We start from the raw sequence: 27,938 nt of genomic DNA, 5'->3' as shown, positions 1-27,938 counted from the left end.
GTTAAGCTTGTTTTTTGGAAGATGTTTTTATTAATTAACTTTCAAAGACTGTCTCAGGTTCACAAACATACAAGGTCTGTCTGAAAAAAATCCAGCCATTGTTTATATAACGAGAATGGGTTGTGTGACATTGCTGTAACCTGGCAGCCAAGGAGAGTGGACTGGAATGCACATGGATGTACAATGACAACTTCATTGTACTAGTCAATGGGGGTGGTGAGTGCCATTGAGTGAGCATGTGTACTGTGTGGCCATCACATTCAAAATGACTGAGTGAGTAGAACAATGAATCTGCATCAAATTTTGCCGTAAGCTTGAGCATTCCTCTACAGAAACTATTCAGATGATTCAGAAGGCTGCAGCTATGGGCAACTGGTGATTGGCAGCTTCATCACAGCAATATGCCTGCTCATGTATCACATCTCATACAGAGTTTTTTGGCAAAATATCAAGTCACCCAGGTGACTCAGCTCCCCTACAGCCCAGATTTGATGCCCTGCGACTTCTGGCTTTTTCCAAAACTAACATCACCTTTGAAAGGGAAGAGATTTCAGGTCATTGTTGAGAGTCAGGAAAATACAACGAGGAAGCTGATGGGGATTAGGAGAATTGTGTGAGGTTCCTAAGTGCCTACTTTAAAGAGGACAGAGACATCATTGTCCTGTGTACAATCTTCCTTGTACCTTGTATCTTGTTCAGTAAGTCTCTCTATTTTTCATAGTACATGGCTTGGATACTTTCTGGATAGACCTCATATTACCCTATATCTTGGGAAAATTTAAATGGAACTCACTTAACAAAGCTACCAGTTATTAATAAAACATGAAAGCAACAGAAAATAAAATTTATGGAAAGTAAATATGATACTAAACATAAAATGTCTCAGTACATGCTTAAGGATAGGTAGGAAAATAAAGTAGATTTTCTTCAAATGACTCTTACTTTGCAATTCATTTGTCCTAAAACAAGTCTAGAATATCTAATATTGTTGTGGATGGTTCCTAGGAGGCTTAAAACATAGCTATTTTGTCTTAAGTCTGATTTTGTCTTTGCACTATTGCAGATACTACCCCTTGGTAATACTTATAATGAAGAAAAGTATTACCCTCCTCCCCATATGTGAATTCCCTGAGGTCAAGTTTATTATCTTTTTTTTTTTTCATCTTTTAATCCCTAATTTCTATATGGTACTTAGTGTATATGGGTAATTGTGACAAAACATAGTGGCATAAAACATTACAATAGCTACTCTTACTGTACTCATGGATTCTGTAGGTCAGGAATTTAGAAAGCCAAGGACAGCTCTTCTCTGCTCTACTGTGCCTGGGGTATGAACTAAGATGATTCTGTCTGGGAGTCATTTAGAAGGCTGGGGACTGTACCACCTGAAGGTTTCAAAGAATTCAGTTTCTGAGTGACTTCTTCACTAACACATCTAGTGTTTGAACTAGAATGGCTGAAGGACAGGCTTATCTGGGACAATTCACTCAAGTGCTACCTATGGCCTTTCCGAAGAGTGTCCTCAGGGTAACTGTACTTTATACATGGCATTTTGGGTCTCTAAGACTGAGTTTTCCCAGCAAACAAGGCAGAAGATTCATGGTCTTTTATTACCAAGCCTTGGAGTCTCATAGTGTCATGTCTACTGCACTCTGTTGGTCCAGGCATTCAGAGATCTCCCTAGATCTGAGGAGTGGCAAGTAATTTGTGGCCATGTTTTAAAACTACCATAGTATTCAGTAAATGATGGAATAGCCAGAGAGACAGAGAGAGAAGGAGGAGAAGAAGGGAGAGGGAGGGGAATGGGGGAGGAGAAAGTTAAAGATTTTGAGATTTGTGTAATATCACCAGTAATTATTGGTGCCATTGTTGCTAAATATAATAGATTGGTGATCTCTCTTCTGAAATGAAGGCAATTTTTGTAAATATTATTGCCCGTATTGTAGATAAATATATTCTGATTTACTTCTTTAGCCACCAATCCAATCCCTAAGGTTTATTCTCAACCCCATTTTTCTTGTGTGTGAATTCCATATATAACTTACCATTTTAGGTAAGATCCAGTGTATGTATGTTTACTCAATTATAGTTAAACAGGAAGAGAACCCAAAAGACGAGCATGACAACTTCAGTATTTTATCTAAGATGGGAGACTTCTTACAGAGCTGATGTTACTTCTGAGTGCCTCTTAACATCAAGGACAAAGGTCCTGAATCACAACTCATGATCTTTCCCACATGATGTTCTGCTAGCGAGCAAACTTGGAAATGGACTGGTTTTAAATTGAGAGCATTTCTTATACCCACAAACTTGCTCCTAAATTTGAAGGATGAGTTCCTGCAAATGAGGGGCCTAACTGAATATAAGCAGTACAAGGTTATGTAGCATTACACCTTTGGAAATGAGTTGTCACGGCCAGGTGGTGATTCCTCGCTTGTTTTTTCAGAAATCCCTGCCATAACATTTATCTGCCTGCAGTATCTTATAGCTATAATGTCAAAGAACTTCAACCAAGCCTAATGGGGTCCTTACCTCAACCATTTTCTTTTGAAGACATCTTGGGATGTCGTAAAACTTAAATCTTAATTCTAGCATGATAATGTTCTTTGAGTCTTTGTGTTAAGTTCAGGAATATTACTTGTTTATTATAAGTTAAACTGTTTCCCCAGACATAGAATAAATGGCAGAAACAGCAACCATAACAAAATTAATTTAATCAGCTTAGAAAAATACAGTACAACACCCATTTGCAAAGTTGCACTATTTTGTGCCACTAATGCTAAGGTGGTCTGTCATGGTCATTTTCATTAGATGAGGGCATTCAAGCATTGGCAAAATATATCCATTAATAGTATGTTGTAATGAGTAGTCATATGTATCTGTATATGTACTATGTCACATGTGCACATATTTACCAGGTTGGGCTTTTTCATGAAAAATTTCAAAGACAAATAGCATTGTAACATTTGTTAACATTAACCCTCGGCAGTTACATGGTGTTTAAATGTATGAATAAGGTAGTCCTTCTAAGCTCTAGGTTATATATTGGGAATAAACTATTGGGAAGATATGTGTTGGGTATATGTATAAGTTGGTTTTGTCTCTGTTAATTCTCTTTACCTGGAAGAATTGTTTCTTTGTAGTTCTAACTTTGTAGATGGCATGGCCCTCCATGACCTGGTCCCCATTAATACTTTAGTTTCCTTTTCCCTCATTCTGCCCTTTGACCTTTCATCTCCTAGTAATACTAAACTCTTTGTGAGTCCCCTCATACCCCGTGTAATTTCATATCACTATGGTTTACTCATATAATTTCAACTTTCTGAAACTTTTTAAAGTTATTTTTCAGTTAGCTAATACAACTTCCATAACCTGGTAATGGCATGTTTATTCCAAGAAGCCTTCATCAAACTCCCCATTTGACCCAAATGGCCCTTCTTTGTCCATTAAAATATTCTGCGCATACCTCTGTCTCAGCAGTAAATTGTTCATTCTTTGTGAACAAGGACCATATTTGATAGCGTCTGACACAGTACCACATGTAATAGACGTTAAAATGTCCATTAAAATGAGCTGAAGAACCATGTGGAGTGATTCCTGAGTCAGAATGTACTGTTGCACTGTAGGTCCAGATTTCCAAAAACTTTTTGGATTTTGTTACTTATATTTTCTGTTTTCAAATCAAATTATACTCTCCTTCTGTAGTAATTAACTGTTACTCCTAATTTTGTTTCCCTTTCCCAAAACTTACCAGTGGCAGATAATACAGACTATTTCTTTTTCTTTCACAAAATGCCAAATAACTGCTCTTAGCTTTCTTTTTCCTTTATCGTCGTCGGCAGCCGTCCGTCTCGAGAGACGATGGTGTAGCTTCTTAAGAGTCTATCTGCACGGCCGAGAATGGCTGTGCAGTCCGACTCGGGAGTGACATGGTATCTGTCTCCTCCCATGATGAATCGACATCTTGCGATGACGCTGAAGCTACAGAGCCTGGGCAGGGTGATATGGAGGGTCTGCTGTTGCCCATGCAGCAGACCCCCCCTCTCTTCGCAGCTGAAGGATCCAAGGGAAAGACGGAGTCAATACTTTCCTTTATAAAGTAGCTTAAATTACACATTAGCTCATACCTAGTTGTTCACAGAAGCTTCATAATTGGTCTCTTCTGTCTCTAGTCAGTTTTTACTGTAACAATTTTCAACTAGTGTGCTGCAAAAACTTTTAAAACATGCAATACCTGACTGTTTAGTCAGGGGCACTGGCTGACCTCTTTTCCCTCAGATTGTCAAATAAAAAATTGACAGCAGCCAACACAACAGTAGCCATCTGGTGTGAATGAATCAAAATTATACCTATTTTTTTTTGTTAGATTGGCAAAAAAAAAAAAAATATTTTTGATATGCTGCAGAATTTTAGTAATTAGTTTACATGTTCCATGAGATGAAAAAGGTTGAAAATCAGTGCTCTTAGTCTCTTTGCCATTACCACATAAATGTTTCCCAAAACACTGCTCCACTATACCATTTCTCACTGCAAAATCCTTCAGTGGCTCCTTACTACCTTCAGAATGAAGGCTTGAGTTCCTTTTTTTCTTTTGTTCACAGCAGAAACTGCCTTAATCGTTTTTTGTGTCTCTGGCATCGTATAGAGTGGCTGGCACTGAGTAACTTCTAGTGAGTTGAAGAAAAAGTGACAATAGGGACCAATAAATAGTCTATTCTTGAATGTTCTGCCTTATAATGTTACTATTAAAATTCTCCATTATAGTCCGAGTGGTTACTTTTTCTTCCCTTCCCCCAAACACCTTGCTCTTTTATATGTTCCTTTGGAGATGTAAATTATTTACTCATCTGCTTTTGTGGCTTGTTATCCAATTAGATTTTACCCAGAGTCCTTACCATAGCTTACAAGATTCTACATGATCTGAAACCCAGCTATCTCTGAATTCATTGGTTTTTCCTTCTGTGGCTGGCCCGTGGTGCTTCAGCCAGCTGGCCTCCTGATTGTTGTTCCTGAGCCTATGAAACCACCAGCCTTGGCATCATTGCACTGCTGTTACTTCTCCCTGGAATGCTCTCCCTCCATATAGCTCTGTGGTTCCCTCCCTTTCTGTTTTAGCCTTTGTTTAAATGTTGCAGAAGGCATTTCCTGATCACCCCAGGTGAAATATTAGCTCCCATCACTCATTATCCCGTTATGTTGATTCTTTTTTATCCCTAAAGCTTACCACAATCTGAGATGTTAAATATCTGTACTTAATTATCTCTTGTTGAATATAAGCTCTCTTCTGCCTAGAACATTTGTAGTACATATTGAATTAGAAAGTGAATGGATTTTATATGCCCTTGTGCTTCTACTTTCTCCTTTTCACCTTTTCAGTCCTTAACATGTCCTTGGAGAATTATTTCCATTCCCATTTTCTTCTGCTGCCCTCAATGACCTTTATGCTCTGAATTAGTATAAAACTTGTACTTTGTTCTACACTTATGTCTACCTAGTAGAATAATGGGTCTCAACTCTACTACAGAATTACATATGGTGTTGCTACTCATTGGGATCCATGGGCTACTCGTTGCATGAATTAAATTGGACATCTTTAATAAATGAGGTACTTATTGTTGACCTGGAAACCAGAGACTATTTATTGAGAATATATGTGTAAACCCTATTCCAGTGTTTTAGTTTAATTGCCTAATTTGCTTCTGTAGGTACTATTATTGTTCCCATTTTATAGATTAGAAAAGCCGGGAAGCTTAAAGTGTGGGCCATGGGCTAGCAGCATCTGCCTAATATAAATGTATAAAAGAATCTCAGGCCCCTCCCAGACCTGCTGAATCAGAATTTAAAAACAAGTAATATGCTTTGGCCCCAAACTTGAATGCAGTAAGATCTTTAGTAAGGCCAGGACATTAGTATTTTTAAAACCTCTACAGGTGATTTTGATGGTAGTCAGGACTGAGAACTACTGAAGTAGATCCTTGTTATTGGTGGACCGTGAAATATGACTGAAAGACTTAAGTGATGGAGACCTATAATCTTCTTAAACATAAGACTAATAGAATTATAAGGGTAATTCCTAAAAATAATCACCTTTTACTGACATATTTTCATACTATGCCATATTTTTTGGGATAGGGGCAAGCAACCTAACTAAGTAATTCACCAGTGTTCTGTAAAATCCATAAGGCAGCTTTGCTACAAGCATACTTGATTTGCTAGGCTTAACACTGGATTCCTGATTTATTCTCTTTCTTCAGTCTTGCAAATTAATTTAGTTGTGGACCACAGGAAATTTTTAAATGATCATGTCATTGACCTTTGGAATCCCTTAGAATAGCCTCCACTCCCCAGAAGTGTTCAGCTTTTAATGTGTGCTTATCTGGCCTGCCACCTGGGATTGGGTGTTATACTACTTTGTAATTACCTTTATGAGGAACTTAGCATAAGAATGAATAGATACAGCAATGTGACATTTAAAACATGTATTATTTATTTAAGTAGTAACATGATATTTGAAGTAGCTGTAGCATAGTTGCATGGTAGTCAGATTTGACTGCCTGGATTCAAATTCTGGCTGTGCTTCTTACTAATATGAGCCAGTCAAATTATTTATCCTCTTTTACTTAGACCCCTTGTCTATAAAATAGGGATAATAGTAGTACCTTAAGATTAAACTAATTAAAAAGGTCAGTGGTGTTAGAATAGGGCTGGCACATCTGTTCTCAATAAACAGTCTTGAATTCTTTGGCCGGCAATAATAATTGTTCCATTTATTGAATGTTTTTTATTAACAATTCTTATGACAGATGAGGAAATGGCCCTGCTACTAGTAGCTAACAGAGTAGGATTTATACCCTGGTATGCCATCTCTTAAGCTCGTGCCTGTTTCCAGAGCCCATAATGCTCTACTGCATCTATGAACCTGGGTATCAGGGTTTAGAAGCAGTAACAGTGTGACTAAAATGCATATTATCTTGCCTTATGGTCTATAAATGATGTGATTTGATACTTTAACAGCTCTATGGAGGATAATATTATTCCCATTTAACACATGAAAAACTAAGTCTCGGGAGTTTCCAGGGTCCCAAGCTAGTCTTCTGCCTCTTAGACAAGTGCTCATTTGAATACTTTTCCTCCCACCTTGTGGAAACCTTATATTCCTTCTTGATGCATTATATATACCTGGAAGCATCATTGCTAGTGCTGTGCTTTTTATTTGTCATAGTCTTTGATAATCCAAACAGCCAATGAATTTCTTGCCTTGATCTCACAAATCCACTCAGTCATCCATCTCCTACTCATCCCCTCTTCCACATAGCACAGGTGCATCAAGACATCTGTTACGGAGAGGCATTGCAGGGTATGCCCAGGCTGCGCCTCGCCAGCCTAGTTTCTCCTTACCGCCTTTTCCTGATAACTTGGGTATGCACAGGATTGGGAGTCAGGACTCAAGCCTTGCAGAAGTCTCTCAGTACCTAGAAGCTGTATTTTTCTCATTTTTTGAAAATGGGATTGCATTGGATGATTTTTAGTTTAACTTGTAGCTTTAAATCTTTGTGTAATTTTTGTAGTAATGTCATTACTTTGGTTGTTATATTCTTTCTGGGCAGTAAAGCAGATTATAGCCCTGTTTTACCAACGTGAACAAGAATTACAATAGGGTTCAAAGTCCCTGCGGTTTTCTTTAGTGACTTTAGCTGAAACTAAAAATGGTCATAGAATATCTAGATTCCCATTCAATTTTATATTAGTTCGATCAATCAGATACTTGAAGGAATTACTCATAGTGGTTTAGAACAACTTTTTAACTTAGATCTTCCCATTATATTGTTCACTAATATCAATTGAAGAAAACTTGCCAGGTTTAAAGTAGCACTAAAAAAAGAATTCAGTTATTAATTGTCATTTCTTTGCTTTCTCTTAGCTCTTATCAGTCACATTTATTACGTTATACTTTTTCTATGTGGCACACGGTCCATTGATAAACAACTGTTCTTTAAATTTTTGAGCCATAATGTATTAGAAGTGTTATTATATAGAGTTGTGACTACCAGGAAAGTGATATTGTCATACCTTGTTCCATAATTATCAGTTACAGGAGAAATAAGAGTAAGCTAAGATTAGAAGTTCGTAAGCCCTGGCTGGGTGGCTCAGATAGTTGGAGTATTGTCGTGTACACCAAAAGGCTGTAGGTTCAGTTCCAGTCAGGGCACATACCTAGGTTGCGGGTTTGACCCCTGGTTGAGGTGCCTATGGGAGAGAACCATGTTTCTTTCTTACATCTCTCTCTCTGTCTCTCTCCTCTCCCTCCCTCTCCCTCTTCCCTTTCTCCTTCTCCTTCTCCTCTTCCCTCTCCCCCTCCCCCCAATCTTCTTCTCTCTCTCTAAAACCAATGAAAAAATGTCCTCAGGCGAGGACAAAAAAAAAGTAGTACAGTATTCCCTCACTTATTGCAGGTATTATGTTCTAGATCCCCCCCCCCCACAGTACCTTACATTTGTTTTAGTATTTATATATTTTTTAAGGCTTTATAAACCCTTCCGACACACTTATAAACCATTCCCAGTCCCTTATTAATCTTTCCCACTCCCTTATTAACCTTTGCCACACTTTCATAAACACTGCTTATGTTCTTAAACATATTCTACACTCTTAAACCTACATAACTTTGTAACATACATTTACAACACTGCAAAACCCTGCGATATAGCGAAAAATATGCGATAAATAATTAAATATAATATTTTTAAAAATCCTGCGATACAGTGAGGCTATGATAAGAGAACTGCAATATAGAGAGGGACTACTGTAAAACCTAGATATGGTAGTCCAGTAGGTGTTTCCAGAAGCCTGCCCAAGTTATTAGGGAGAAATGTACCTCAGGGACTGGCTAGCAGGTTGCAACTGGCTGGTAGAGGTCTTAGTGCCTCTCATGTGAGAGAGGCCTCATGCCTTTGTGTGTCTGTGTGGGGGTAGTGAGGCAGGGGGTGAGACCGATAGGTGAAATGTGTGAAATCACGACAAGAAGTAGTGGGAAGATAGAAGTAGTTAAATAAATATTGGAAAGAGGGTCAAAACCGCAGTCAGATGGAGGAATCAGGAATGCGCTTGAACTTAATGAAGGAAGACAAAGAGGGCAGGATATCAGAGCTAAAATAGAAGCAAATGATGGCCTGGGTCATTACGTATGTACAGCTTTGGGTATTACATAGTGTAATGATAAGATTTTTGAACACTTTCGAGGATGTTATTCCATATAATCTTTACAATACACCTACGGTGCATATAGCAAATGATTTCCTCTTCTTGCCTTTTCAAACAAAAACCATGAGGGTTTTTTGTTTTTTTTTTTATTTAAGGTCACACAGCTCTGAGTAGCTTTGCTAATAACCGGATAACTGTGTTACCCCACATTTTACTTTTTTTGCCTCAATTACCTCATTTATAAGATTTGAATAATAATAATTGTACCTACTTCATAGGGTGAGAAATAATGCTTACAAAACACTTCTCATGGTTTTTAGCACATGGTAAATACCAATAAATACTGGATGTTGCTATTGTTTCTAGCATGTGAGCTACAGTGTAAATAACGACATTCAGAAAATTTTATTTTCTGCTATACTGTATAGCATCTTTTAGAATGTAAGTGGAGTAGTTATGCATGTCTATTTCCACATGTGTATATTTCCAAAGTGATTTTATTTTACATTAACTTTGTCTTTACTCGAAGCATTTGCCAAATATTGGGAGATTCTACATTACTTGTGATATTTCTTTTTTTGTTTGTTTTAATTTTTTTGTTTGTTTTCTGGGGTTGGGGGTTGATTTAATCTTCACTGTATTTTTTTCCCATTACTGTTTAGTTCCCTTATAGCCACCTATTCCCAGCAGTCACCACACTGATGTCCACGTCCATGAGTCCTTTCTCCTTTGGGCTCAATCCCTCCAGCTCCTCACCCCCACCCCCCACTAGCTGTCATCTGCTCTCCATCTATGAGTTTTTGTTTTTGACACAAAATCACATTTTACCTTTTGTGCTTTTATATTTTTACTTAAATGGATGTATTAAATTTAACTTTTATATTTTCCTACTATTCCTAGAAGAATGTAGAAAATGGTTTGTAAAATATCCATGATATCTAGAACTATATTAGATCCTTTATATATTTATATATGTTTTGTGTTTTATTTTATAATGTTACTGCTAATGATAGAGCTTCTTCCAATATTTTCATTTTTGTCAGTAGGTATGTAGTCACATCTAATATAATACATTTATTCTTATGTAGTCTTTGTGTAGTTAGTTTTCTAATGCAGAAAATGTGATTTAAAAAATTACCTTTGACTGCATTGGGTATTTCTAACTATTTTGGCTATAGTGCAGATATGTGATTCTTCCCTCAGACCCACATTACAGTAAATCTTTGGTATTTCCTGTGTTTGCATTTCTCTGATATCTTCATGTTTACAGAAATTATTATAAGGTCTTAAACAACTTTTTTCTGGTGTGTTAAAAAAACAGATTATCATTCCTGTTCAGACTGATAGTGCTTTGAACATACAAACCATTGAGCAGAAAGTATTTTGCATATTCCCAGGATATATAGCTTCTTTTCAAACCAAAATACTAAGTGGATTGCGCATTTCCAAAACAATTCTATTTTTGGGTCAGTGTCTGACACTTAATTGGAACTTGTTTTTGCTGTGTTAATTCTTACCTTGGAGAACATACCTTATTTTTGCGCTATAAGACACACCTGACCATAACAGGCACCTAGGTTTAGAGGAGGAAAACAAGAAAAAAATATTCTGAACCAAACGCTGTACTAAAATATTTAATAAAATATGACAACAATATTTCAACCATGTAAAGTGAACAGCAGTCAACAGCAGTATTAAGAACCATCATCACTGTCATTAATAAATGAGGAGAGACTTTAAGGTTCAAGTACTCTTCTAGTTTTCTGAGAACCCCAAGAACCCATCCTTGCTAGTGTCAGAATTTATGAAGCTCAGTTGCTCACATTCACTGATATCACTTTCTTTGCTATCTTCATATATGATACTATCTTCAGTTCCATCTAAGTCATTGCTAATGCCACATTTTTTGAATGACCACACAATGGTTTCATCCTTCACTGATGGGTTAGGTAATACACATCACAGTCTGAGACGCAATATTTGCTCCATAAGACGCACAGATATTTCCCCCCACTTTGAGGGGGGTGGGTACATCTTATGGAGCGAAAAATACCGTAATTGCTAGCGTTAAATTTTTACCTAGGTGTTTGTTTTTTTCAGGGCTCCGAACCAGATCCCTAGTACCTAAACATTTTGTTCTGGAGAGGTCAAAGTGGGTCAACTTTCCTGGCCATTTTAATATTGCCTTGAATGCATTATTTTGGTATCTGTTCTTATCGTTTTTTTCTAATACAGAATTCTGGTGCTGCTCCTGTTTCTTCACAAGGCAAAGCTACATATGGCTTTTCCACCTTCTTTTCATAGGCTTGGTAAAACTTCTTCAATCCAGTTAGAAACAAAAGAAGATTTATCAGTGTTTAAGGTGTGTGTGTGTGTGTGTCTGCATGCACACATGTGTCATAGTGCATAAGAGTGTGCGTCTTAGTGTAAGGGAAAAATACAGATTTATGTTCAGGTTTCAGGGCCAGGCCTTCTTAGCCATATGACCTTTAGGTATATTATTTTACTTTCTTGCTATCAGCTTCATCATCTATGAAGAGGGTTAATGATATCTATCTCATAGAATTGTTCTGATTTTTACTTAAAAGAATTTCTAGCACATAGAGAATGATAAGAAATAATACCTAGGGATTAGGATTTAGTTACTAAAGAAAAGCTTACTTATTTATAAATAGTGGGCAAAATCCATCCTATCCAAGTACAATATGCTATTTACTACCCTTTGAAACCAACACTTTGAAAAAGCTATGAATGGGTTGTGCAAATGGTGGTATTTTACTTGTATTCTGGTGTATTGAAATGTACTTATGAACTTTGCTATGTTGATGTAGACAGTTGAGTTAGTTGCCGAATGGATTTTGGTGATATTATATTCATCTTACTCAAAGCTAAAGGACCTGAAATGGTTCTCTAGCCACTAGTTCAAGTTGAAAGCATCTCAGGCAGGTTTCTACACAGAGAAGATATTTGGTTAGTTTGTATGATAATTGCTTGCTATGTATGATATTCTTTCCCCAGGTATTTGTACATTTTTTTTCAATACTTGAAGTAATATTAAAAATTATTCAAGAATTAAAGTGTAAAGGGTCACAGAGTCCAAATGTTACATAATTGATACATATAGTATATTTACTTGTGTGTTGTTATGTGGAAAGTACTAAGATGTGGTCTTGCAACCAGGTTGAATTTTTTATGGAATTGCTTTAGGTACATGTGCTAGTTAATTCTACGTTTTGTGTAGTTATTTCACATGTCCACTTCCCCTAGATAAACTGATTTAAAACATCAGGAACTTTGGAATTAATGTCACATTTCTTTCTTTTCTCAAAGTATTGTACTAATTATTTTTTAATGGAATATGACTACACTCAGGAAGTCTTCTTCCTTCGCTCCATCAGCTAGTTTTCACTGCTTTCTCTTTAATTGTAGAAAGAAACTCTTAAGGATGGTATCCATGCATTTGCATATACTCTTAATTGATATGGCATCATTATAAACAGAAACAGGAATAATATCATGTTTTTCTTTCACTTTTAAATAATCATATGTTAATTGCTGGGCATATTGCATAAATGCCTTCTATGCCAGATAACTATGAAATTTCTTAGTATTTTTTTCTCGTTGTATTCCTACTAAGGTCTAGAAATGTTTAAATTTTCAAATCAAATAAGCAAAAAAACGTGAGCAAATAGTGAATCAAGATTTGAGACAGTATTGAATTCATGTTTTACTATTTTATGGAGAATAAGTTTATTTATTATAGTGTGCTATGTGGAAACAACTGTAGATCTTTTTTTGGACCAAAGTACAAGATAGTTTCTGTCACGGTTTTGTACTAGTACAAGGCCTATGTCTCTTCTAAACAAAGGCAATATTTTAATTTAAAATACCACACATAATCCAGATATAGGTACTCTCCTCTTGCTACATCAGTGTCCTAAAGCTCGGGAGAAAATGGTTAAAAAAAATTGTTTCCATATTGAGACTGGAAGTAAAAATCATTTGTCATAGTGAGTTGTAAAATGCGGACTTTCATTCTGAAGCTTCCTGTTTCTCATTTAGATCTGACATATTAAAAAGCACATAATTAATGGTTGACATTAGTAATTAACATTAACTTTATGGTGCTTAATATGCCATCATTCATCCATCAAATAACCAGAAATGCATAATGTCTTTGCATGAAGGTTTTAATTATATAAAATGGTCCTTCAGGTTTCATATGATATATGTTAAAAGCCAAAAATGTATTTAAAGAAAACTTTTGTAAGCATTTGTTTGGTGTTAACTATATTTTTATTTTTATTTTTATTTTTAGGAGTATGCATCAACAATTGTGTCAGGAACTTCAAAAGGAAAATGTGGACCTACTTGTGCAGTCTTCATTATCAGCTAAAGAGCGCCACCTTGCTGCAGTTGCCAGTGCACTGTGGAAACATTTCTTCTCGTTTTTGAAGAGTCAAAGAATGTCAGAAACAGTGCCGTTCTCACAACTTGCGGATGCTGCTGCAGGTCAGCTTTGTAATTTGCTAATTAGTTTCTCATTTTTCAAACTCTGTCAGTTTTTTCTTCTGTTTGTTTGGTAACAAACTATTACAGCAATATAATAAGTATTTTGAGAACTAGAAAGATGAACAGAATTACATATTTGTAAACTAGAATCCTTTGACTTGTTTATTATTTTTCTCTTAATAAAGGTAAAAATTAAATGATTATTTGCTAAAGATGAAAGATTATTTTCAATTTTTAAAATGTTGAATGTACATAAACTTATGCATGCAATATTTGAATAGTAAAGTAGCATTTGATTTCTTCTAGCCCAGCATGTTTATTTTCAAATTATATGTGTAGATATCTCAGTATCAGATGAAGTTACTTGTATAAAGAGCAAAAGAATATAGCAGGAATTTCACTTCAACACCAAGCAGGTCAAATCAGAATGACATTAAATATATAGAATGTTATTGTTCTGAATTCTACTAGATTCTATTTTAGGTTGTAATTTTTACTTAATTTGATTATTAAACTAATAGTCAAATGTCCTTAGGCATTAAGGGACTCTGAATCACATGACATCGTAGGCAAGTGTTTGAATATATGTGTATATATGCAGTTTTCTAAGAAGAGGTTCTTATCTTTTTTAATAGATATTTTGCCCAAAATATGTTAACAAGTACTGGGATAGACAGAGATCAGTATGGTGACTAGATGCTTTTAAATGCAATTTATATGAAGGTATTTAATGTATGTAATTGTAATGCTTTTAAAAGCCTAAGATCTGAACCGAGGTTTATTTTACCTTTGTGTGAATGAGGAAAGCTGAGCTAAATGTACCGCATAAAGAACTGAATAATTCAAATTTTAAAAGATCTTGAATTCTAGTAGCAGTTCCATAATTAAAACAAAAACAATGATAGATTGAAAAATTATGACAGGGCAGATGTTTTTCAACTACTATAATGTCTATGAAAACAAATATTGATATTCAATCAGTATAATCAGAGAAGTCATTAGTAGCTGGTATGACTTATCCTTCTTCCATTCATAATCCTGGTGGACAAAAATGCTATCACTCAAGTTTAGTTGGTGCTGTCCTAGGTGCTGAAAGTAAGTGGTATGTAAATATAAACCAAAATATGTGTGGGTTTGGAGTCTGTTTTAAAATAAAGGAGAGAAAAATTTCTTGCTTTTAAAAAACAAAAACAAAAAACACAGTCAATGAATGCCCACTTTTATGGCCAGGAAGGAAAAAGGACTAATTTTTACCCTTATTTATATGCTACATATTCTCATGGAGCTTATAGTCTAGTAGAAGGGAGAGAACAAAAAATAAATAAGTAATGTGTAATTTGTTATATGGTAGTATGTACTGTGGATAAAAATAAAAATATAGAAGAGGATAGGGATAGGGAAGGCCAGAGGCAGGGTGTAATTTTAAAGAGTAGTCAGGAAGACCTGCGTAAGTACCACTTAAGCAAACCTAATGGAGGATAGAGACCCATGCTGTGCAGAAGTCCAGAGACATGAGCATGTCTGGTGTGATTGAGGGACTACAGTACAGGAAAGCCATAAAAGCTTGTGCAGCATAAGAAAGGGAGAGAGTAGTCAGAGATATGATCAAGAGTAATGGAAAGCTAGTTTGTGTTCTGCCTTATGTGCAGTTGTAAAGACTCTCGCTTTTACTCTGAGATTGCAGGCTGTTGGAAAGTTTTGAGCAGATGAGTGATATGATCCCTTTGGCTGCTAGACAGAGAATAATCTCTAGGAAGGCCATTTAGGGAACTGTTGTAACAACATAGAAATGAGCAGCGTGGGCTGGAGTGGTAGCAGTGGAGATAGTGAGAAGTGGTCAGATTTCCAGTCCAAGAGTAGATAAAGTATTTTAAAGGTAGAGCTGACAGAATTTTCTTTCAAAGTGGGTGTGATAGGGTAAGCAAAAGAGATAAAAAGGTAACTTCCTGTTTGCTGAGATGAGGAAGGTTGTGGCAGGAGCAGATTTTAGGAGGGAAGACTAGGATTTTGGACATAATTTTTTAAAGATATCCCCCTTAAGATCCCAGTAGAGATGTTAAGTAGGCATGTGGATAATGAACCTATGGTTCAGGGAAGAGGTACAAGCTGGAGATTTAAATTTGAGAACTGTTGATGTATATAAATAGCCTTTAAAACTGTGAAATGCATGAAATCACCAGTAGATTAAATATTGGTGAAAAGAGAAGATTGAGGATAGGACCTGAGGCTATCCCATGTTCAGATTTGTAGGGTAGAGTAACCAAGAAAGGAGGCTACTAAAGGAATGCTGGTGAGGTGAGAAAGCCAAGGAAGTGGGGTGCCCTGGAAGTCAAATGATAGCATTTCAAAGAAGAAGTGAGCATTAGCTCAGATGCTGTTAATGAGTCAATTAAGATGAGGTCTAAGGGTTGGCCATTGGATTTAGCAAGAGGGAGGTCACTGGTGATCTTGAAAAGTAGTTTTGGTATAGTGGTAGAGGCAAAGGCCTGATTGAAGATGATTCTAGAGAAAATGTGAAAAGAGGGATTGCAGCCTATGTATGTAGATAAATCTTTTTGAGTAGCACTGTTTATGAATAGAAAAATGGGGATAATAGCTAGAGGGGGAAGTAGGGTCAAAGAGATTTTTTAATAACGTGGGAGAAATTTCAGCATATTTATAATGTTGACAGGAATGTTCTGGAGTGAAGGAAAATTGATGACACAAGAGCGTCACTTGTTTTTCAGTGCCCAGCAGAAATGGGATCCCATAGAGGACGTGGCCTCAGATCATCTATAAGAACAAAAGAGAAGGCAGAGTAACTGGGTCCTGGTGGATGTGTCAGGAGCTTGTGATAGTTTGGCGGGAGCTTGTGATAGTTTTTTTCTAATGTTGCTCATTTTTCTGTGAAGTAGTAACTAAGGGTATTTGCTGGAAGTGAGGATGGGGAGGAGGTGCTGGCTGATAACAGAGAGAGGAGAGAGGGTTTGCAATTCTCTTCTAGGAGAACAAAAAACTGAATGGGCTGGAGAAATGTAGGAATGCAAGCCAGCTCTACGGGCCCATTTAAAGTTTGTAGTCATGAATTCAAAGTGAGATTAGTCAGCATGGCTGCTCACCAGCCATTTGTACTGGTGCAGATACATGTAGGGAGAAAACCAAGAGTTGGAATTAAACGGACAGTGTTTTCTTCCAGGCAAGTACAACGAATCAAGTGAGAAGCAAGAAAGTTGATGTTAGTATACACAAATGAGCGTAATAATAGACCGTGCAATCAAGCTGCCTTTAAAGGGACAGAGGGGCACAAAGGCAGTGAGGGACAGGAAAACGTTTGCAGGATCAATGAGTTGTAGGTCCTGGTGGAATCAAAGAATTGTGGAGTTGGGTACCTACAGGAGGGGAGTTGGAAAGCTAGTCTGTGCCAGAAAGTGGGGTCCTCAAAGTTGAAATTATGGAGAGATTATACTTACTGTTAATGCCAAGGTCTCTTGGTCTCACCATAGGAGTGAATAGACGAAGTAGAGTGGAAGATAGATTCATTAGAGGACAGGATTTCAAGAAACTGAAAGGCCAGAATATTGGGGAAAAACTCATCAAGGGTTATGTACGACGAGTGCTGTTAAGAGAGTATGTGAGTGAGCTACAGAGGAGTTGGGGTAGATGACCTAGGAAGCAGCAGGTGAATGCAACAAGGAGAGTTAGTGGATTGTATGATCTGATGACACGAGAACCAAAGCCCGAGGTTTTTGGGAGGAGGAAGGGAGAATAGTGTAGAAGCAGCCATGTGGACCACAGAGTAAACTCACCCTGTATGTAGCACAAGTTGTATGAGAGGCGTGGGAGAGTAAATAGCCGTCTTTTGAGAAAGCCGCATGGAGGCAGTGCTTAATAAGGAATTTATTGACAAAAGTAAATTAATGTAGTACAAATTAAGTTGGGGAATTCCTAGGAAATCACAGAATAAAGTATATTTGTTTTACATGCTTCACTAAGAAATTCTAGTTCTGAAGGAAGTGGAGCATCATGGATTCTGTGTAGGAGATCACGATTTAGTAGAAGAGAGTGTGCAGTGTCTAAGGTAGGAGTGAACTCTTCATCTGTGGCAGGTGGCAAGTAAATTAGCCTGATTGGAGGAGAGCAGATGCCAGAAATAGTTTTCAAAATGGGTTTGTGAGTGAGGAAGTCACATTAGAAACATCAGGTTTAGAATTTCCAGTTTGAGGGAGCCATTAGCGATGAGTAACAATAATGCTGGGGTCAGCCTTTCTGGACCCTTTATTGGGGATCTAGATGACTGCCACAGACATTTCTTTGACAACATGAATTTTAGTTCGGCTTTAGCCTTTCTGTGTTTCTAAATATGACATTTTATTATGTAAGGCCAATTTTTAAATCACTATAGATATAATTTTGGGAGGGGAAAAAGTTTTTAACAATTTTTCACCATAAGTTTCTCTCATTTTAAATCTAGATTTTACTTTGCTAGCGATGGACATGCCCAGTACAGCTCCTTCAGATCTTCAGCCTCGACCAGTTGAAGCAATGATACAGCTCTTTGGTTGGGATGATATCATCGGGCCCCAACTTGTAGCAAAATATTTAAGTCATTTTCTCCAAAATAGGTAAGTGATTTTATTTCAAGTATGCACATTAATGTAAACCCATGATAGATCAGTACACTAGGAAAGTAAAATGTTTTACAAATAAAAACTGATCTTGACTACAAATACGCTCATTTTGGCAGTTTCTTGCTTTTACATTTATCAGCATTTTGACCATAGTGGTAGGGAAGCCAACTAATGTTTCATGGCCTGCTTTAAAAAAAAAAATGTTGCTCCTTAAGCCCTTTTTCAAAACTCTTTTTGTAGGAGTTCCTTATTGCCGTCCTGAATGAGCTTTCTACACTCAACGTTGTGAAAGAAATTATACATTAATACTGTATTGCTGAATCTATAAGACACAGTTTTAGATTTAATGATAGCTTGCCTTTCGACAGCTAGATTTTCAAATATTTGACTCTCAACTTGGGTGATCATTAACCAGACACTTCACCACCCCAAACAATTGGTTTCCTGATCTATAAGTATTTCATGCCACATTACATAAGAGATCTAAGGAACCACGTGAGAAAAATAGATGCTGTAAATAAAGTTACAATAGAAATAGTATAACCAGGAAGATTTGAATAAGAATATTAAGGTGAGGGGAAAATAAAATAAATATATGCACACCTGAGAAACCAGTGTAGTTCTTGTCCAAGCTGCCAGTCAATGAAAATGAAGAGCAATGCGGTGCTGAGATGTTCTCGTGAGAGTTCATTACACAGAGCCGTGCAGTTGTTTCTCTTGGCTTTTAGTTGAAAGCAAGGCAGTTCAGCTTCAATTGGATTACTTTTAGGATCCTTGTATCCTAACAACAAACATTTATTTATTAAATACTTTTGTTGAAGTTATCTGAAATTATTTTAGTTTTAAACAGGTGAAAAAACCAAAATGCAAAGACGGTTGTTAAATAGTTTTGGGAAGGTGATATAGATAGATAATAAATAACCAACCTGAATTCTTCTGTATTGTAAAGAGTCTTTTTATTACAACTTGTATTCAAAGTATTATAAAACAGTGTTTCTAGAATTATGATTTATATGTATTTTTAAAATTTCTGACTTTACATAACATTTTATAGTTAGTTTACCATCCTCATTCTTTCTCTGCCCGCTTATAAAATGATTAGAAATCAAATTAGCCAGACCTTGGGCTTTGTAGAAATACATATATTTTTAAAAATTTCTGTCAGATCTTACTTTGGAATTCTTTAGTAATGACTGCGAGTGTGGTGGGGGAGCAGGAAGGAAGGAACAGGAATGGGATTTGATCAGTAAACACACAAAGAAATACATCTTGTTTTTAACTTTTTCCTTCTGTGGTCATGACTGCTTCTCTGTTTATTTACTCTAAAGGCCACTTTTTTTAGTCTATTTGGATTTCCTTCATTATTATCTCACCTAGCTAGTTTTTATCCCCTTTTTTCTTGCCCCCTTTTAACCATATTCTGATTACCTCTTTCCCTTGGCATAAACCCTACACATATGCCATCAGCAGAAAAAAGAAAATTAAAAATAGAACATTACAAATGAAAACAAGAGTACAAAGTGGGGCAAAAGTAGGTTTACAGTTGTGAGTATGGGAAACACACAGTTTATTATTATTTATTAATTATTGTATCATTTTTCATTAGAACAACTGAAAACCTACTTTTGCTCCACCCTGTGCTTATCTAAAATTTCCTTATTGTGTGTATCTGTAGTGTTCATTTTCAGCATTGCATGTCTGCATTCGTTGTGTTTCTCTGTAAAAGCAGTGAGGCCAACAGTGGGGAATGTTAGAATGTTTTTCTTTATTTCTTAATATCTATACTCAGGGAACTGATTGTTGGATTTTATTTTTGTTTTTAATAGCTATCAATTTATTTTTACAGCATGTTATGTGAAGCACTTTCTTATTCTGGCTGTGTATCTTTTCAAGCCTTAACTATAAGATCATGGATCCGTTGCATTTTGCAAATGTATATAAAAAACCTCAGTTTATCTGATGATTTATTAATTGATATAAATCCTGAACAGGCAGTTGGTAAGTATTGCAGGCATTTTGCTTTCTAGATAGCTAACTGCATTTAAAATTTTACTTTTTGTTACATAAATTAAGAGAAAAGATAAAAAATATATTTGTAATTTGGTATAAAGACATTTATTTTCTTTTGTAACCTATTTCCTCTTCCTGATATTTTCCCGTTACTATATATGATAAATTTTTCTCATATAAAGATAAAAGAACTTGCTTCCTTGAAAGCCAGGAAAAAAAAAAAGACTTGCTCTCAAATGGCAACCATCTTTTTACCTTGAAACTGATCACACAAAAAAGTGGAAATATGAAGTAAATAACCAGATATCACACTGTGAAAACCCTAAAAGAAAAATACCCATTTATAAATAATTCTCTCCCATTTTGCTAGATGTTTTAACTTTCTTTTGCTTTACTATTAGTCACCTAGTGATACTTGTACTTTTTAAAATATCCCCATACAGTTCTGGTTGCCTGTAGGTAATGCGTTTTCCGAAAGCAACTCTTTATGGCCATTTACAAGTTGCACACAGGCTGGACTGAAAAACTGCTCCAGATTTACTTTGATATGTTAGTATATCAGTTAGCTTTACAGGAGTAACTTCTGGGGCAGTGTTGTTCAAACAAGTACATGCTTGTTTTTTAATAAAATCTTTTCTTAGTGAGAGAAAGTTAATTCAAAGTTCTTAATTATGTGGACATTTGAATTTTAAAAGAAAGCATGTCATAAATAAAGAATGCTACATTTCCTGCTCTCTTATTCATATGTATTATAAAGATTACATAAATATTGTTATTTTATTTTAACAGAAAAAGAATACATGGAACAGTTGGCCGAATTGACAAGGCTGCTCTTTAAACTCTCAGAAATAAAGAATATTTTCTCAAAGGCTCAAGTTGAACATTTACCCATCCCCGAAGACCCTGAAAAAGCACTTGTTCAATTTCTTGAGGTATTTTTCATTTATTAGTATAATTGTACAGATCAGTCACTATCATATTTTTTAAAAGCAAGTGTTCATGATGTTTTCTATAAAAGGAGTTCTTTTAAGTTGAATCATATTATTGGGTGCCTGATATTGTGAAATTCTGGAGGAATAAGAACGTGAATTTAAGGTATAGTACAATTCACTCCTAAAGAGAGAAGAATTACTTTTAATGAAAAATAAGAGTAAAAAAATGGAACATAATAGCTTTATGCTAAAGCTGACCTAAATTATAGGGATATCTTGTTGAAATTGCTAGATAAAAATGTTCTTCAGGTACTTGGGAACTAAATTTTCTTGTATATGGTCTTCCAACTTAATGTTTACTGTCCTGTAATAAACAAGTATAAGTTTTACAGTAAAAATTTAATCTCTTCAGCATAAACATCAACTACCTCCTATGATAGGGTGATTGGGGCTTTAAAATGCAATCCATTTGTTTTGTCTCCATGATAAATAGTACGATTCAACATTTTATTTTCAATTATTAATATTGTAGGAACTTATTTTATATGATAGTCTTTGCTTTACAGCCTAGTTGGTCATTAATGTGTTTATATTTGTTTTTCTAAGCTATTCACAGTAAAAGTAGGTTTATTTTCCTACAGAGCAGTTGGTATTAACTGCAATGAAAATAATTACAACCCATAAGCGCTTTCCATAAATGTGAAATCTTCCATTGGTTTCTCTTAAGTTAAAGTAGTTGTACAATTACAGATGTTATACAAATCCTAAACATACTTAGTAATAGTAATGCAGATATAAAATACACATTTCTGTTGAGTCTTTTATTCAGTTGTTGATAGGATTTCAACCTGTAATTAATTGAACCCCCATGCTAGGAACTGTCCTAGACTAGAAAGGGAGGTAGAAGTCATGCACTCCATTGTTCATTTTGAAAAGTTCTTTTAATTTAATCCAGCCCTTTTTAATTATCCTTTGATCAACCAGTAAATAATAGTTGTGTGCTAAATGCTAAATAGTATTATGCTAAGATATTTAGGGATCTGAAAAACCAAAAGAAGAAGTCTTTGATCTGAAATAATTTTTACTTGTCCTAGAATATAGAATATACACAAAGGTGAAAATAATAATATAAGACAGTATATGCTAAGTGCCAATTAGTTGATAGATCAATCAGTAGATTAAGAACTCAGAGAATCTTGGTATAAGAAGTTTGAATTTTATCCTGTGAACAGTGTGAAGACCTTATAAATTTTTAAGTAGGTCTAATATGATTAAATGACTTTTCAGGAAAATTAATAACAATAGAGGAGATTAAGGGAGCATCTGAAAGCTCTTTGACTATTATTCCACCTGTCTCTCTAGCTCTCCCACCTAGTGGGTGACATCATCATGGCCTTCCACTCCTTTTCTCTAAGTGTAATATCCTCTCAGGGTCTCACTTCTTTCCCCATCCACCTGAATTATGCCCTTGGGGGCCTCGCTTCATCTGCCCTACCAACACCCTCACAGTCTTCCATCCTTTGTCTTTCAGTCACACCTGCAAATGCTTAACCTTGGTTTGATGCAACAACTATCCTTCCTTTCTCTGTCTTACCTGCTGAGAGCTGCAGTAGAAAAATCATGTAACTATATATATTGGCACTACTGTGTCCAGTTTAGGTCATTGAAATTCACCGTAAGTTCCCAATAACGGTTTGGAAACTTGAATACTCTTCTCAAACCTTCTAACCCATCTCTAGCCAATCTTCTCTTGATTCTTCTTGCGACATCTCACGTCTTGCTTGTTTTCACTCTTTCTCAACTTATTCTTTCATTTATTTCCTTTCCTCTTCTTCCCACTTCACTGTTCTCCTTTCTGCCTCATCTACATTTCCACCACCTCCTATATTTCTCTATTCTTTGTTCCTCATCTTTTTTTCTTCTGAGAAAGCTAAGCTGACATCTAATGGCTCATAAAGAAAATTCTTGGAGAAAAAATCATTTCGTATCTCAAAGTTGAACTTTATAGAAGTCTTACCCCTAGGAATTTGGTAACCTTGCTAAGCTGGCATCTAATGGCTCATGAAGAAAGTTCTAGGGGCGGTAATCAATTCGTATCTCAAAGCTGAACTTTATAGAAATCTTACTTGTAGGAATTTGGGGATTTTGAATTCCCAATTTTATACAAGGATGTTTGGAAGTCTTGATGTGATTTGATTACAATAATTATTGATGAAATGTTTTTATTATTTTTTTCCCCAGTGATTCTTATTTTAACCTTCATTTTAATTATAAAAAGACAGTTCTTTTTAGTTGCATTTTAATTGCTATGACTATTTATTAGAAAGTTAAGGAAGAAGGCTAAAATGTATAGTGTGCATGTAGAAAGAGAAATTATCTTTATTTTCAAAGTCTGTCATGTATAAAACTTGGAAAGCTAAATCATGGTTTTTCTTATTTATAGGCTGTTGGTATAACTTACGAGAATCTGCAGACACTTTCTGATAAATCTGCCATGGTTGCAAAGTCCTTAGAATACCTTGGTGAAATATTAAAATATATAAAACCTTATTTGGGAAAAAAAGTTTCCAGTGCAGGGCTGCAACTGACGTATAGAATGATGGGTATGTATTTCTGACATTATTAAAACTTTGTGAGGTTGAGTCTACAGTATCATGATGGATAGGAATATACTAATATACTAGCTAAATCACTGTTCTCCATACAGTCATAAGAATAATATGAAAGACAGTGATTTAGCTTAAAAATAATTCATGTTAGCTTTCAAATGTATCTCTCTGTCTTGCTCCACCTCCCTTCAGAACTTTTCTTGTTATGCTTGTGTTAATAGTAAAATTATTATCAATACAGAAAATATGCCAACATCAATTTGCTATCAGTAGTCTGTTTGTGAATCACTCACATTGTAAATACCTGGATAATTAAAATGGACATTCTTTTTAATGCTCATCTATGCTTTGTTAGAATTTGAAATATCAGAAAACTATCATTTCCTTTTATTTTTATAGTTTGCTCTATATGAAGGAGGGCAGGAAAGAATTTATTACAGCACTAAAGATACTTACGCTTCGAGTCTTGTTCCCACAACACTGTTTTCTTCTTTCAGAAAGAAATTGTTTTCTGTGCCTGTTCTGTAACAATAGAGTTCATCTTTAGGAAGTCACTAATTTGAATACCTTTGTTCACTAAAATCATGTTGCTAACCAAAAATAGGAACTGGATAAAGGGAAATGAGAAGGATTTCCTTAGAAGTTTTTATACAGAATTTAAGTTTTTTTAAAAAATTTCTCTATGGCCAAAATCTTCTATCAGTTCCCTTTGATCTTCTAAACATATGAATAAACCTGACTTGGGCTGTCTGAAATCTTTTATCTTTGTTGTAAAAGATAAAGGAGAATTTGAAAATGTGTAAATATGGATGATTTAGAATATAGTGAAAGCTATAGTAGCAATTCAGACATCTTAATTTCAGAGAAAAATATAAGAGAAAATTTATCATAAATTTATCACAAAAATGTAGATAAATAAGTATTTCAGTATTTAGGCTTATAATGTATAAGTTTGCCAAGCTATATGTATGATTTCAGGGTATAACTGTATTTTACAGCATATATGATAGTCTTATCAGGCACTACAAAATCATTTTTAGATTGGTGATAGATATGTAGACCCATGGCAAAAGTCTCCTTATGAAGAACTGAAGGCCTTGTCTGTTTTGTTAGATGATTTTTTTAATTTATTAGCACGTAGGTTTGTATTCTTTCCTTTTGTCTAGATCTCAGAGACTGTGGATAGAGTTTATTGCTACAGTGTCTTCCATTTAATTTATTAGATGTTAGGAACAAATAATGTACTGTCTTCTATGCATAAAATGTTTAGAACAAAATTGAGAAAGAGCAAGTATAAACTTGAGATTTCAAACCTGTTTTAAGCCTGCAGGGTTAGGATATCATGTCCACTTGAAAGAGAGAGTTCCTAACTGGGAACCCACTGCTGTTCACTCACAAGGTGCAAACTTTTGATGAAGTCAGACTTCAAATTAAGGCATCTGAGAAAGCAGGATTGACCCATCAGTGATTTCTTCAACTTTCCTGCTCTTTATATCATTTTTTTCTTATTCTTTATATTTTTTATTTTTCTGTTTCCATGCCTTTGTTTTTGATCATCCTTCTCTAGCTATGGTCCTTCTTCCGCTTTTGTCTTTGTAACTGAAATTCTCCCCGTGTCGCTTCAGTGCTCTGCCCAAGTGCCCCGCCTTCACTGCACTCCCAGGAGGACAAGATCTCCCTGCTTGTGTTTCATCTGTCCTTCTCTTAGGACATTTTTAATAGCTTGCCATTTACTAAGTTTTAAACTCATTCATGGTGTTGGCCATATTTTTTGAACTTTTTATTCCCATTGTCATGTATTTTGAACAAATCAGAACATTCCCTCTCTCTCTCTCTCCCTGCCTCCCTCTCTGTGCTTGTGTGTGAGTACGTATATATCACACACTGGGTTGGGAACTGGGGATGCATCCATTAAAGAGCTTCTCCAATGTAGGAGATGACATGTTCCTTGAATTTAATAATTTTATAAACCTAGCTAATAGTATGTAATGTATTTTTTAATGTTCCTAAATGAGCAAAGTTATTTCTGACTTCATTTAAAAATATGTATTGTAATGATCCCATTTCACTTTTTTTAAGGCATAATCAATTCATACAGTAGAAAATAAGCAAATACATAAGAACTCTTATAGCATAGCTCTTTTTCAATTGAGGGAGTGTGTTCCCCAAAACTTTTCTATATTTTCAGCTTCATCAGTAAGTAGTAGTATTTTTATAGCCCAAGAAATACTTTTTTTTTACAAAGCTACGCTATGTATTTATACTTTTATACTTTCCTCAAATTTTTTTACTGTAGAAATTTTTTTCTTTACATTTTAAGTACCACATACACTGAAATGTACTTTGCTGAAACTTAAAAAAAGTAGGAGTCTGTTACAGCAGTAAAACAAATGTATCACCTCTGTCTTCAATGAACTCATAAAACTTAAGGTCTTAAGCAGAGCATTTTAACCATGGCAGAAGATGAAATACAAGGGTCGATGATGCATTTTTGGTTGGAAGGTCCTTGCTCTCTGTATGAGTTAATTCCTGGGTGACACCTTAGAGTGATATGAATCATTTGAAATGTCAGTGATGGTGGCAGTTTCTCCTACGAGTTTATTAATGTTCGTTAGAATGTGAGTTCTTCTTACATTGCTGTCACCCTCAAGTTTTCCACCTACTGGAAAAATGAGGAGTAAGCCAGCGTTATTTAAAATATTGCTAAGTGAGCATTGTGTTTCTTTATGATTGATTATTGTATTTCCTTTTACAACAGAAGATTAATGTTGCTGTTTGTTGTTCTTAGAAGTGATTATTGGTTGTTGTTGTTGTTTTTTAACATCATTATACTCTGCTATAAGCATATTTTGGTGTTCCTTCAGAACTTGAATTCTAAACTTTTTGTTTTATGGAAATGACTCTGAATTTTATCACCTGTTTTGCTTTCTAAGATAAGATAAAATATAAAACTTTATACAGTACATTTACCACTCTGCTGTTTGGACAAGCCCTTAATGATCTCCTCTTGTTTTTTTCAGTAAAGGAGACCTCAATAGCAGTAATACACTCTTAAATGGGAATTATAAATCTGCTTTTAATTATTTTATTTAACAAAGAGTACTTGTCAAGCTTTACTATTTTCAAATGTAGCAACTGACAGACTCCCATCATTAAGGAACCCATATATATTTCATTTGGTAAAGAAGTCTATTTTTCTTCTTTCAGAATTAAAATTTAAACTCACTATTTGTTTATATTAAACAATTTAAAGTTATAAAGACTGAAGGTTAAGGAAGTTAAATGGTGCTTCAAGATGTTACAGTTAATCCTATTTAACTGTTTAATTTAGTTATTTCTCTTGTTTGCACACTGGGTTGAGATAGCATATAAAATTGTATATAAGATAAAAATAAAAATAAATAAGGGAATAAAAACATGTGGAGTAGCATGATGACGCCCAGGGAAAAGTAAGTATACACATAAAAGCACAATGTATGATCTTAGTATTCTTAAAGTTGAATTGAATTTGCCTCTGACCTTCCTAGAAGCCAAAGCAAAGAGATCTTATCAATTGCAATACTCAGTTTTTATATACACATAATGTATAACCAAATCACATTGTATGTGGAGTGTGTATATGTATTTAGTATCAGCTGCTCAGGAAATGTATGTTTTTCTTGGCCCAGAACTCTGAGAGAAATTTGTCTTTTTTAAAAATTTTTTATTTTATTGTTTTTCTACTACAGTTGTCCCACTTTTTCCCAAATTGCTGCTGCCCACCCAGCCCATGCCTTCTCTCACATGTCCATGGGTTATTTATACTGGTTCCTTTACTACACCCTTCCCCTACTTAACCCCACTTCTCTCCTTTTCCCCTTCCCCCCTGAAAACTGTTACTCTGTTCCTTGTTCAATTTTGTTCATTTGTTTGTCCTGTAATGGGTAATAGCATAAGGTATTTTTTTATCATTGCCTGGCTTATTTCACTAAACATAATTCTCTCTAGTTCCATCCATGTTGTCGCAAATGGCAGGAGTTCCTTCTTTCTCTCTGCTGCATAGTACTCCACTGTGTAAATGTACCACA

General features: G+C 35.3%; 1 protein-coding gene across 1 annotated transcript in view; it reads left to right on the top strand.

Annotated features, from left to right (window-relative positions):
• The window catches only part of MMS22L (MMS22 like, DNA repair protein), a 122,574-nt gene that overhangs the window by 74,279 nt on the left and 20,357 nt on the right, over window positions 1-27,938 (top strand). Inside the window, exons 15-19 of the mRNA XM_090280561.1 lie at window positions 13,520-13,713; window positions 18,164-18,314; window positions 20,167-20,318; window positions 21,120-21,262; window positions 23,706-23,865. Of these exons, the coding sequence (XP_090136687.1) occupies window positions 13,520-13,713; window positions 18,164-18,314; window positions 20,167-20,318; window positions 21,120-21,262; window positions 23,706-23,865 (800 nt within the window). The remainder of the gene's footprint in view (window positions 1-13,519; window positions 13,714-18,163; window positions 18,315-20,166; window positions 20,319-21,119; window positions 21,263-23,705; window positions 23,866-27,938) is intronic.

This window comes from Furipterus horrens, unplaced genomic scaffold (genome assembly GCF_987537825.1).
Source record: "Furipterus horrens unplaced genomic scaffold, mFurHor1.1.pri manual_scaffold_6, whole genome shotgun sequence".
Taxonomy (NCBI): Eukaryota; Metazoa; Chordata; class Mammalia; order Chiroptera; family Furipteridae; genus Furipterus; species Furipterus horrens.
The sequence above is the reverse complement of the archived record's forward strand: the minus strand, read 5'-3'. Positions and strand labels throughout refer to the sequence as shown.